We start from the raw sequence: 13,962 nt of genomic DNA on the forward strand, positions 1-13,962 counted from the left end.
GGAGACCAAATGAGTGTCTGAATGAATTTTTTTTTACATTAAATATTAAATATTACGCCACTACCATGTAATCTTGCTGTTCACTTTGTTATAAAAGTTAGTGGCCCTGTTGCGTGTACTCCACACATTAGACTTGTATATTTATTTACATTGTCTCATGTCATGATATCGAAATGTCAAAATAAAGGGGACCCTAAAGTGGCCATGCCCCCCCCCCCGAGCCTTCAAATTCCTACACACACCACTGCCCTGTGGTCCATTAAATATCCATCAATACAGTCCAGTTTCTTGCCAGAGTAGGCTACTACGGGAGATATAGCATTACTTTTTAAAGATTCATAATTTGGATGCCTAATGCCCTTACGCTCGTGCAGATGGCCGTATTTCCGTTAACTCTTTCTCTCCTAACTGACGATACCAGCGTTGATTCCACCAGAATGTGGTAAATAATTACGGAGAGAAAGAGTTAATACTGAATTGCTAGTGTTTGAAAAAAAAAAAACGTAAGCACGCCACTCCTAACATTTGATTGGCTAGGCGCATTTCCTTTTTGTCGCTCTAAACAAGTGCTCGCTCGTGCACACCGTGTAAGCGGTCAAACCGAGAAGATTTCATTAAAGGTTAACAATTAAAGTGCAGCATGAAAGTGAGTAGATTGAAGTGATTATCAGTCTAATCAAAACTATTTAAATTGGAGCTTTCATTTTTTCCCCCTCTTTCTTTTCTGTTTACATTTTTTTCAATGAAAGTGTCATTTTATAATGTGTTGATTTCAGATGAATCATTGACAATGTCTCGCGTTGCCAGCACGTTAGATATGTCCAGCTCTAAAGTCAAGAAAAGGGACACTTTATATTATAGAGGTTCCAAATTCGAACCCAAACTCAGCAAAGTCAAAGAACCAGATGGGGATAGAAGGTAGAGTTTCAACTGTATGACACCCCGCCACCACAAAATTAGCATAAACCTTAAATAGAACTATGTCATGATTATTAGCGTCCTGGTGTGAAACGTACACCACTGAAAAGCATATTCATATATATATAGATAATTTCATTGCATTACGTTAACTTTTAGGTAACAACATAAAGATAAAGTACCATAATTTATTAAATATGATTAAATATTACACTTCTCTTTTAAAAAAGCTGGGTTTCAAACAAACTTGTGAATTTTAACTACGAAGATATCGAACATGGAACTGCAAGAATGTGAACAATTAGTGACGTCAATGTTTATATCTAGCTCTACATGTCAAATAATTAGTTACAGAAGGTCTAAGTAGACATTTACATCTAGCTCTACATGTCAAATTATTAGTTACAGAAGGTCTAAGTAGACATTTACATCTAGCTCTACATGTCAAATAATTAGCCACAGAAGGTCTAAGTAGACATTTACATCTAGCTCTACATGTCAAATATTTAGCCACAGAAGGTCTAAGTAGATGTTTACATCTAGCTCTACATGTCAAATATTTAGCCACAGAAGGTCTAAGTAGACATTTACATCTAGCTCTACATGTCAAATATTTAGCCACAGAAGGTCTAAGTAGACATTTACATCTAGCTCTACATGTCAAATATTTAGCCACAGAAGGTCTAAGTAGACATTTACATCTAGCTCTACATGTCAAATATTTAGCCACAGAAGGTCTAAGTAGACGTTTCTCACCCTGTGGGCAGTTGCAGTGGTGATCAGGTGGCGCAAAGGCTTTTTTTTTTTTTCAAAAGACAAAAAATCTGTAGTTATAAAATACTTAAAATATGAGACGTCATTTCATGTTTCTAAGGAAGATACTTTATGCATTTTTTAATAGTTTAGATGCCCAGATACCTTTACTGACCACCATGTTGTTTTTAAGCATATTTATCTCCCTTATCTATATTAAAGATATTTTTGTTCTTATGCTGTCAACTTATGAAATTTTAAGTGTATTTACTGAAATGAAGGTCTAAAAAAATGTTGATAATAAATTGATGAAGTTGTTTCTTCTTTTTTTTCAATAACTTTTTTTAAAGAGAGTTTTTGTTCTTATGCTATCATTTTAAATGAATTTTAATATTAGATCTAATAGCTGCTAGAAAGAAAGACAAAACAGCAACAGAAAATTGTTGGCAAGTAATTCAAGGGAGATAGTCTAGTATTAAGCCTTAAAACCAAAATGGCGTATTTCCAATGACAATATATGGTAATAAGAAATAAAACTTAAAAATATATATTTTAAATACTATTTATCTCCGAGGAAATCAAATTACATATTTGTAATCTGCATTTTTTTCTGCATATTCTTAAAATATAAGAGAAACCTGATTTAGCGTTTCTAGTCACGTAAACTAATACCGCATTTTTCGCCATAAGCGATCCAACCAAAGACTTCAATTGGAAAAAAAAAAAAAAAATTATGTGAAGCCAGTCTTCCTCACATAAAACATGTCCAATGTCTACTTCTGTACTTCAGTCCTGCTGACCTCTTCGCGTCAACACAATGAGGTAGTTCCGAATCTCTCACCTACTTTATAAAAAGTCACGAGACTGTGGTCTTATACATGGCAATAATGGCAATATCTTCCTATGATAAGATGTAGATCTAGATTTAGTGCTAGCCTAGATCTAGTAGTCCTACTAAATAATCATACAAATTAGTGAATTACTGTAACATACTTTTTATTAATTAAAGATGTATAGATCTAGACTATTTTCATGTTTAAATTACAATGAAATCAATGAGGTCATTAATGTAAACAACACACCCACGTGACTGAGAAGAGATCCGGAACTACCTCATAGGGCCCGCTACAAAACCACTTGCCGAATACAATGATGATCTGAGAGACGATTAAGCCCGTACTGGTAGGCCCATAGCCGAGACTAATTGTTATGGTAGGCCTCAACACTGACCTGCGACGTCGCAACCTGTGGGCAGTGGAGACCAATCTCTTGTTGCCACATCGTAAAGATTTGTGACATCATGTTGTCTAATGTTTCTGAACCGTTAGTAACGATTCATCCCATCCCGTTCTTAATCAACCTTTTTTTTTTTTTTAATAAAGCTTATATCAACTTTCTATGTCTGTCTGACTGTCTGTCTGGAACAATATTATTTTCGTACACGTTATTTCTCCCACATCCAATTTCAGATCAAGTTGTAATTTTGCACAATTATTTCATGTACCTGACAAAACAAGATTCAATTAAAAAAAATCAATTAATTAACTAGGCCTACTTCAGGAGTGTTTCTATGAACGTAACATCAGTTTATTTACATGAAGTAAAAAGATATAAGAAATAAAAATGTACTCTAAAAGCAATGTGAATCAGTTCAACAGTTATTCAAAATTAGAAAAATATATACTTGAAAAGAGAACAGCATAAAACATATATCTATTCTACTTATTCAAAATTTATTATTATTAGTGAAACTACATGTACATGTATTAACTCATTAGCTGATTCTCACTCTACAATCTCTAGTTCCTCACGTCGTGAGTCATACCAACTCTCTCTCTACCTTCTTGACGATACATTCAAAGTTTACATATACAGGGTTTCAAGCCACACCGACACAGGCCCTAGAACAATAATATTGTAACAATCGATATAGTCTAATTCTAACAATAAAACAATAAAACAATATCCTCTACAATCCAAGATCTTGAGAAAAAAATACAATCAACTTACCCACTAAAAGTGGATAGATGACGAGGTTTTTAATGCCAACAACATTTGATATTAGACCAAACAGTACACAAGTCAATCACATGGCCTCCACTTACAAGTTACAAGCTACTTCCCTCTATGCCCTATATACACATTACACATTGGTCTTTGTCGCAATCAAAACACTGAAGAGTCATTCACAACATTGGTCAGTTGGAGTCATCCATACAAACAGTTATAATATGCATACTACCAAAAAATAAGTATGAAGATGCTAACAATTGTATTTAAAAGATGCGGCGGTAGAAGTTGAATTGGCACCCCCTTATCCTTCGTGTAGAGATTTAGGTCGTCGCTTAACAATTTGAAACTAACAATAGATAGCTATAAAACCTTCCATTTTTATAAGCACTTTGCAGGCACAGATACTCTCAGTCACCCATCCCCTTTTCCAACTGATCCAGACAAGTGACATGACCAAAGCGCATTGAGAAAGCTAAAAGTATAAAATTACGCTAAACAAAAAACAATATAATTAGTAAAAATATTTCTAATCTCAGAGATTTATTATTGTTGGTCTAGATCTATTACAAAGCTAATTACTTGACTGACCCAAACTAATTGATACAATTACACTTCGTATAATCTTTTTTTAAAAAGTATTTTTCTATTTCTTGTTCTACTTGCACTCTTAATGAAGAGCAGTGCGCTGTAGAAACCAGGAGAATGAATTTCCGAATCTTAGAATGCACGAAAATAATCTCAGATTCCCTAGCTGAATACGGGGACACGAACATAGTATTTTTCGTTTGGGGGAGGGGGGCCTTACAAAAAGAAAAAAAATGTGATTAAATATATTGCATTGTTGTTCCTACAAAGAGAGTCTATTCAGGCAGATCGACACAGTGACATAGTCTGAAATCAACGATCAGTTGTTAGTTTTTTAAAAATACCTATTTATTAAAAAGATTTAATTTGACAAAATCCCTATGTGTCTCTACAATACAACATGGGTGGTAGACATTATTTACATTATTTCTAAACAGAAAAATGGATTGCTCAATTCAACCCGGATTTGGAAATCTAAAATGGCACCAGGCTATAAAGCAGCTGTTTGACATTGTGAAGAATGAGCCCCCAATAGACCAAAACGGACAGACTATCCAGTTCAAACCAGTTCGACAGGAACAGACATTAGATTACCTTAGCGAAAAGTAAGTACATTTTGACTTCATGAGTTGAAAAGATTCAACTAGATCTTTTTTTCCTTTTGAATAAGATTTAAATCTCGACTCAAATGTTAGATTAAATTCAGCTACCCCAAAATTTATTTCTAGGTTACTAGTGCTATAACATCTCTCTTTATCTCTCTCTATCTCTCTATATCTATCTCTTCTTTCTGTCTCTGTTTCTCTCACTATCTTTTTCGCGCTCTCTCTCCCTTCTCTCTATCTCTCTCTTTCTCTCTTTTTTCTCGGTCTCTGTCTGTCTCTCTTTCTTTCTCCTTTCTCTCTGTCTGTCTCTCTCTTTTCTCTCTTTCTCAGTCTGTCTCTCTCTCTCTCTTCTCTCTCTCTGTCTGTTTCTCTCTTCTCTCTGTGTCTGTCTCTCCTTCTCTCTCTTTTCTCTCTGTCTCTCTCTATTCTCTGTGTCTGTCTATCTCCTTCTTTCTCTTTTCTTTTTGTCTCTGTCTCTCTTTCTACAAAATATATCTACTATTACTACTTGTTAATAAAAGGTGCTGTAAACTTTTTAAAAATTGTGTCCTCTTACTGGCCACATGAGCTGATTGTTGACCTCCACTACTGACCAGGTTCATCAACTATGTACTTGTCTTACAAAAACTGAGTGACTGCCTACCGCGACTTATCCACCCACAGAAGAGAAGATTATTAAAGAAATGCATCGAGTCCACAGCTGCCAGGGTCTGTGAACTAAAGGTAAGGGCAGATTAGTCGAGCATCAATTTTACCCTTAACACACACACACATTGATTGAGAACGTGTATATGTGTGTGTGTGTGAGAGAGAGATATATTAATTATTGAGACTTTTCTGCACTAATCTATTGAAAATTCACTGGTTTTACACTCTATTAGTCATAAAATATTTGGCATCTGTGGATGATCTCACAAATATAACTGTTCAAACATACAACATAGAGATATCGTAGTAGATCAAAGGCAAGCACTCAACGAAGGGAGGTAATAATAGACGATGTATTTATTGACAGTTATACAGTAAGACATGGGCTATCAAGTTTTATGGAGTCTTGTCTTACGTTCTACAAGTCTTTTTCTGCCTAAACATTAATTAGTACAGACCACCGACACACTTCCCAGTGTCACTCCAGGTCCTCAATACAGTTCACTGGTAGTACGAAGGCACTAGCGGATCCAGAACTTTGGAGTGGGGGGGGCGATTTTTTTCCAAACCCTAACCCTAACGCCCAGTAAACCCTAACCCTATGCATAAACGTGTGTACAGAACACACACACACACACACATATATATATATATATATATATATATATATATATATATATATATATATATATATATATATATATATATATATATATATATATATGAGAATTTAAAAAAGCAGCTTTTCTCAACCTTCGGCGAAAAACTGGGGCAACGCTATAAGGTTCCCTAGTGGGGTTTGGGGCAAAGCCCCGACGACAAAAGCGTTTTCTTGCATTCTTCACTGCAGAAACGCATTCTCCTGACATCTACAGCTCATCATTCATCAAACAAGTTCGGGGCGAAGCCCCGACGCCAAAAACGTTTTCTTGCATTCTTCACTGAAGAAACGCATTCTCCTGACATCTACAGCTCATCATTCATCAATAAAGTTCTGGGCGAAGCCCCGACGACAAAAGCGTTTTATTGCATTCTTCACCGAAGAAACGCATTCTCCTGACATCTACGCTTATTATTCATCAATGAAGTTCTGGGCGAAGCCCCGACGACAAAAGCGTTTTCTTGCATTCTTCACTGCAGAAACGCATTCTCCTGACATCTACTGCTCATCATTCATTAATGAAGTTCGGGGCGAAGCCCCGACGACAAAAGCATTTTCTTCTATTCTTCACTACAGAAACGCATTCTCCTGACATCTACGCTTATTATTCATCAATGGAGTTCGGGGCGAAGCCCCGACGACAAAAGCGTTTACTTGCATTCTTCACTGCAGAAACGCATTCTCCTGGCATCTACAGCTCATCATTCATTAATGAAGTTCGGGGCGAAGCCCCGACGACAAAAGCATTTTCTTCTATTCTTCACTACAGAAACGCATTCTCCTGACATCTACAGCTTATTATTCATCAATGAAGTTCGGTGTGAAGCCCCGACGACAAAAAGGTTTTCTTGCATTCTTCACTGCAGAAACGCATTCTCCTGACATCTACAGCTCATCATTCATCAAACAAGTTCGGGGCGAAGCCCCGACGCCAAAAACGTTTTCTTGCATTCTTCACTGAAGAAACGCATTCTCCTGACATCTACAGCTCATCATTCATCAATAAAGTTCTGGGCGAAGCCCCGACGACAAAAGCGTTTTATTGCATTCTTCACCGAAGAAACGCATTCTCCTGACATCTACTGCTCATCATTCATTAATGAAGTTCGGGGCGAAGCCCCGACGACAAAAGCATTTTCTTCTATTTTTCACTACAGAAACGCATTCTCCTGACATCTACGCTTAATATTCATCAATGGAGTTCGGGGCGAAGCCCCGACGACAAAAGCGTTTACTTGCATTCTTCACTGCAGAAACGCATTCTCCTGGCATCTACAGCTCATCATTCATTAATGAAGTTCGGGGCGAAGCCCCGACGACAAAAGCATTTTCTTCTATTCTTCACTACAGAAACGCATTCTCCTGACATCTACAGCTCATCATTCATCAATAAAGTTCTGGGCGAAGCCCCGACGACAAAAGCGTTTTATTGCATTCTTCACCGAAGAAACGCATTCTCCTGACATCTACGCTTATTATTCATCAATGAAGTTCTGGGCGAAGCCCCGACGACAAAAGCGTTTTCTTGCATTCTTCACTGCAGAAACGCATTCTCCTGACATCTACTGCTCATCATTCATTAATGAAGTTCGGGGCGAAGCCCCGACGACAAAAGCATTTTCTTCTATTCTTCACTACAGAAACGCATTCTCCTGACATCTACGCTTAATATTCATCAATGGAGTTCGGGGCGAAGCCCCGACGACAAAAGCGTTTACTTGCATTCTTCACTGCAGAAACGCATTCTCCTGGCATCTACAGCTCATCATTCATTAATGAAGTTCGGGGCGAAGCCCCGACGACAAAAGCATTTTCTTCTATTCTTCACTACAGAAACGCATTCTCCTGACATCTACAGCTCATCATTCATCAATAAAGTTCTGGGCGAAGCCCCGACGACAAAAGCGTTTTATTGCATTCTTCACCGAAGAAACGCATTCTCCTGACATCTACGCTTATTATTCATCAATGAAGTTCTGGGCGAAGCCCCGACGACAAAAGCGTTTTCTTGCATTCTTCACTGCAGAAACGCATTCTCCTGACATCTACTGCTCATCATTCATTAATGAAGTTCGGGGCGAAGCCCCGACGACAAAAGCATTTTCTTCTATTCTTCACTACAGAAACGCATTCTCCTGACATCTACGCTTATTATTCATCAATGGAGTTCGGGGCGAAGCCCCGACGACAAAAGCGTTTACTTGCATTCTTCACTGCAGAAACGCATTCTCCTGGCATCTACAGCTCATCATTCATTAATGAAGTTCGGGGCGAAGCCCCGACGACAAAAGCATTTTCTTCTATTCTTCACTACAGAAACGCATACTCCTGACATCTACAGCTCATCATTCATCAATAAAGTTCTGGGCGAAGCCCCGACGACAAAAGCGTTTTATTGCATTCTTCACCGAAGAAACGCATTCTCCTGACATCTACGCTTATTATTCATCAATGAAGTTCTGGGCGAAGCCCCGACGACAAAAGCGTTTTCTTGCATTCTTCACTGCAGAAACGCATTCTCCTGACATCTACTGCTCATCATTCATTAATGAAGTTCGGGGCGAAGCCCCGACGACAAAAGCATTTTCTTCTATTCTTCACTACAGAAACGCATTCTCCTGACATCTACGCTTATTATTCATCAATGGAGTTCGGGGCGAAGCCCCGACGACAAAAGCGTTTACTTGCATTCTTCACTGCAGAAACGCATTCTCCTGGCATCTACAGCTCATCATTCATTAATGAAGTTCGGGGCGAAGCCCCGACGACAAAAGCATTTTCTTCTATTCTTCACTACAGAAACGCATTCTCCTGACATCTACAGCTTATTATTCATCAATGAAGTTCGGTGCGAAGCCCCGACGACAAAAAGGTTTTCTTGCATTCTTCACTGCAGAAACGCATTTTCCTGACATCCACAGCTCATTATTCATCAATGGAGTTCGGGGCGAAGCCCGAAAGGACAAAAGCGGTTTCTTTTATTCTTCACTGCAGAAACGCATTTTCCTGACATCTACAGCTCATTATTCATCAATGGAGTTCGGGGCGAAGCTCCGACGCCAAAAGCGTTTTCTGGCATTTTTCACTGCAGAAACGCCTTCTCCTGACCTAAAGCTCATTATTCATACTATTAAAAAAAAGGACCTTTTGAATAATATTGTACTTGATAGATATTCTAATATGAATTTATAGGCCCTTAATACATTGCAAATAAAACCGATTGTTTCCTTGAAAATATAAGATACCCCACATATTTAGATTTTGGCTTTGAGGATCGACGCCGAAAAAAAATTATTCGATAAATAATATTCAATAACATTGTAGTATAAGTTGTGAGTTATAGTCCCAAATTTATTTAACTAGAAAGATATCCGATTGAGTAAAGGTTGGGAAAAGGCGACTATAAATGTATTTTTTTCGGTTTAGAACTCACCTCAATCATGATTCTTATACTGAAAAATTTCGTTTGAATTCTAACTTTTCCAATGAAAAGTCTTTCTTATAATAATTATGATAAATTCATGTGAAATTACATAAACTCTGGAAATGGGATGGGCGGTAGAATGAAAACGATTAATCCTTGCTCCTTTAATAATTTCTGCTAAAGATTGCATTTGGAATTTAATATATAAAAAAAAATAGGGCGACTCGATATAAGAATTTAATTTATAGTATATATAAATAGTGGCAGATTTTTTACATTTTGTAATTTCTAAGCTATAATACTAAAAGAAAAGTATTGGTTTGTCTGATGGGGGAAATGCAATTGCATATATCCCACCTGGTGCAACCTTTTTTCATTTAAATTTACTAATGATAAAATTTGAGATTAGAGTATGGTACGACATAATATACAATGGGTTCACATATCAATACGTAGTTTATATTATATAGATATTCAACTAATTTTGTTCACAAACTATGATTCTCCATAAAAATAGGACCGCCCCCCACTCAGAGGGCTAGAGTGGGAAGGGCAATACATGCAATCGCCCTCCCCCCAACCCCACCGAATCGACCAAGATACCAGAAAGGGAGCGACATAATATAAAATTTATAGATTAATTCAACTAATTTTGTTCACAAACTATGATTTCTCCATAAAAGTAGGACCGCCCCCCCCCCACTCAAATGGTTTAGGTGGGAAGGGCAGTAGAGGTATTCGCCCCCCCCCCCCAAAACGGTAAACAGGGAACGACATAATATAAAGATCGGTTAAAATATCAATAACAAGTTTTAATCAAATAGATATTTAATTGATTCTGTTAGCAAGCTGTGATTTCTACAAATAAATTGGACCGCCCCCCCCACTCGAAAGTGTATGGGGGGGGCGGGATTGATACCATTGCCCCCTCCCGACCCCACCAAATCGGTCAACATACTAGAGGAGGGGGCGAAAAAATAAAAAAAATAGGTTGAAATATAAATAATTAGTATATATTATTAACATAAGTAATAAATTTGTATACCAATTGTGTGAATTCTATACTAAAATTCGTCCGCCCCCCCCCCCTGGGGGGGGGGGTCGGCCGAGTGGGGGGGGGCGATCGCCCCTACCGCCCCCCCTGGATCCGCCAGTGTACGAAGGACGGCTCTTAGTCCCAGACATCTCAGACTCCCATAACCTGCAGATCACTTCAGCCGGATCTAAAACAGTCCTTCCTCTAACCTGCCGATCACTTCAGCCGGATCTAAAACAGTCCTTCTTCTGGAATCAATATGTCGTCTATTCCTCGTGTTTAAAGGTATACTGGTGCGCACCGTCAGTGTCGGCGCGGTAGCAGGGTTAGAACACTATCCTTCAACACAGTACACAGCTTTAGTTCATTTTGAAAATAAAAAACATAGAATACGAAAATAAGTTTATACAAAAAATATCATTTGGTCTATCTGTGAAACATCCCCCCCCCCCATATTTTGTTTAGCACCAAATGATTCAATGGAACAAATGTCTCTACCACTATTTTGATGATCTTCTGCGTGACATGGGACTAACACCTGACAACTTGGAGATCACAATACCTGTCTACTTACTGAAGGTAAGGTTGCAGTCAATTGACTCTGTTCATTTCAAGCAATGTAACGATACTGACACTAGCGCGTGGTCTCATGACGAATTTGCGTATGCCTCAATCAGACATGTCCACTTACAGCATTGGAAACAAATAATGGAAATTCCCGCAAACAGTAAAAACAACTTTAGGCCGTCTTGTGTAGAAATCATTCAAGACTGCTGTCTTAACTCACAATACCTCTAATCAACTCAAGAAAACATTAAGAAACTGGAACAGACACAAAAAAGAACAGTGAGCTTCATAACAAAAGAATATTCACACTTGACTAGAGTAACACCTTTAGTAAAATCACTAAATTTAGAAAGCCTTCAGAACAGAAGTCTCAGAAAGTAGCAATTATACATAAAACACTGAACCATAATCTTCAAATACAAAAACAAAATTTAATAAAATACTCAGAAAGACACAAAGATAAAGGCACATTCCTCGTCCCATATGCTAGGACAAATTTGTACAAATGATATTTCTTCCAAAGCGCTATTAGAGCATGGAATGGGTTGCTTGAGCTAGCCAGGAAAACCAGTGACTTGGCAGAATTTAAGTCATTGGTTAATATGCATGACTGAATGCATGACGCGTAGGATTTAATCATCTTCTTTTTTGAAGTAACGTTTGTATTATACAAGATAAGCTAAGATAACTCGTACCTTCGTGGAAAGTTCTAGAAAAACCTGAGCACGGATGTCGAAAACGGGTAACAATACGTTTGTAAAATCTAACATTCATTGATTATTAGGAGACAAATGATCGGGTTTATAATGTGTATAAAGGTGTGTTTTTTTTTTTTAAAGCATTTTAAAATGTTTTTCTTGTTATGTTTCTAAGTCTGGATCTATATCCCCAAAACTTTGGGCGTAACCAGGATTTGGAGTTGGGAGGCAGGACAGGATTGAAAAATGTTCCTTTTGAATCTATCATTCATTCATTATTAAGATCAAAGCACGAATAGTCTTTTGTTTAAACGTTTTTTTAATTCAACTTATTTCTCTACAAGTTTCTAAGGCGAATGAATGCGAACTCGCACAATTTATTGACCAACGTCTTTACGGAAGGGGGGAGGGCACTGTGTGTGTTGCACAATGATTAACTCCTCCACTTGACTTCCTCACAACAGAGCTTACCAGCGCTGTTTCAGTTTCCCCAAAGCAAAGGTAGAATATCTTGACCCACCTGGAGACTCAAACCCAGGACCTAGAGTTCATCGCTCTGTCACTTAGACCACACGTTTTGATTGTATTTTTGTTTGTATCTTAGTCTTTAGTCACCACAGGCGTCTCATAGATACTAAGTTCTTTTTTAAAAAGATCTTTCTAAGTTTATGACTTAATATTTCATTGGGGTACCTAATGTTAGAGACATTAGGGCGAGGTGGATGGGTGGTTAAGTGCTTGGCTTCCGAACCTGGGGCCGAACCTCGGTAAGACTGGGATTCTGAATTTCGGTATTTTTAGGACGCCACTGAGTCCTCATAGGGTAATGGGTACCTGACTTTAGTTCGGGAAAGTAAAGGCGGTTGGTTGTTGTGCTGGCCACATGACACCGTGCTCAATAACCGTTGGCAAAAGAAAAGACCTTAACATCATCTGCACTATAAACTGCAAGGTCTAAAAAGGAAACTTAAATTTTACTTTCTTAGGACAGACATCATATTCTAAGTATGAGACAGCAGCTTCTGGCCTGGATGATCCAAAGAATTGAGGCTCTCAGCGACCCTAAAGTAGAGGACATCGTCAACATGTATGTCTCAAGTCGGGAAAGTTTTGACATCAAAATCAATGCCAACAAACCAGCTTCTCCCATCGAAAAAGAAAAAGAAAAGATGTCTGTACGCACAAGCTCTTCCGACGATATCAACAGGTAGATCTTTTTGTGGCGGGAATTCGATCATCTTTATCGTGTCATTTTTGTTGGGACATTTTGGGATGGAGGTGGTGAATTGATTGGCTGCCTAGTCGAAAGGGTCTCTGGAAATGTAGGCACCAAGAATTTGGACTCCCGGAAATTCAGCCACTGGTATATTGGGCACTTTTTGACAAGGTAAAAAATTAGGCATTCTTTAATACCGACCTTAATTTTCAAGATAATTTTACAAAATTACCAGCTATAACAAGTTTTAACTGCATTTTCATGATCCCAAAGAAAAACTGACAAAAAGGGAAAAAAAGGCACTCATGAAAAGGCAAAAAATGGCACTCATGAGAATGCGGGGAAAATGGACATATAATATTGACATCACTGGATGTGTGGTATGTGCTCCGGACCGTGGTCACTATAGTCTCGGGTTCGGATCCTCCTCTGCCACCTGCCATAGTGTAAGAGGTTTGGACTAGGACATTTTTGAAGGAGCCACTGAAAACATACTTCTATACTGGAAAATTTTTAAAAATAAAATATAAAGCTGTATAGAACTTGCAATATTACATTGAAGATGCCCCCGCCGACCCCCACTGTCGATAGCTTAGTGCACTTGGTGGAAAATACTCTAATGACTAGTTTAACAACCAAGCTGTAATCATCTCAAAACCCTCGGTCTGACAGCTCAACCTGTGTTCACTTGACGATCATTCCCCTTCAGAAGTCAAGAAAAATGAAATATATCAAAAGAAATGTCATTTAAAGAGAAGTCTGTAGTGTTGTTCTTATCACTGTACTTATAATAGTCATATCAATAACTCCTTATCATGGGGGAGAGGTGAGAGAGAGA

At 38.1% G+C, this 13,962-nt stretch overlaps 1 protein-coding gene across 2 annotated transcripts in view; it reads left to right on the forward strand.

The window, feature by feature from the left end:
* The window catches only part of LOC106063483 (dynein regulatory complex protein 11-like), a 33,754-nt gene that overhangs the window by 4,338 nt on the left and 15,454 nt on the right, over window positions 1-13,962 (forward strand). For both annotated transcript variants that reach the window (XM_056012498.1, XM_056012499.1), the window contains exons 2-6: window positions 777-918; window positions 4,707-4,874; window positions 5,471-5,597; window positions 11,109-11,222; window positions 12,895-13,115. In XM_056012498.1, coding sequence (XP_055868473.1) covers window positions 791-918; window positions 4,707-4,874; window positions 5,471-5,597; window positions 11,109-11,222; window positions 12,895-13,115 — 758 coding nt within the window. In that variant the 5' untranslated portion in view covers window positions 777-790. The remainder of the gene's footprint in view (window positions 1-776; window positions 919-4,706; window positions 4,875-5,470; window positions 5,598-11,108; window positions 11,223-12,894; window positions 13,116-13,962) is intronic.

This window comes from Biomphalaria glabrata, chromosome 15, assembly GCF_947242115.1.
Source record: "Biomphalaria glabrata chromosome 15, xgBioGlab47.1, whole genome shotgun sequence".
NCBI lineage: Eukaryota > Metazoa > Mollusca > Gastropoda > Planorbidae > Biomphalaria > Biomphalaria glabrata.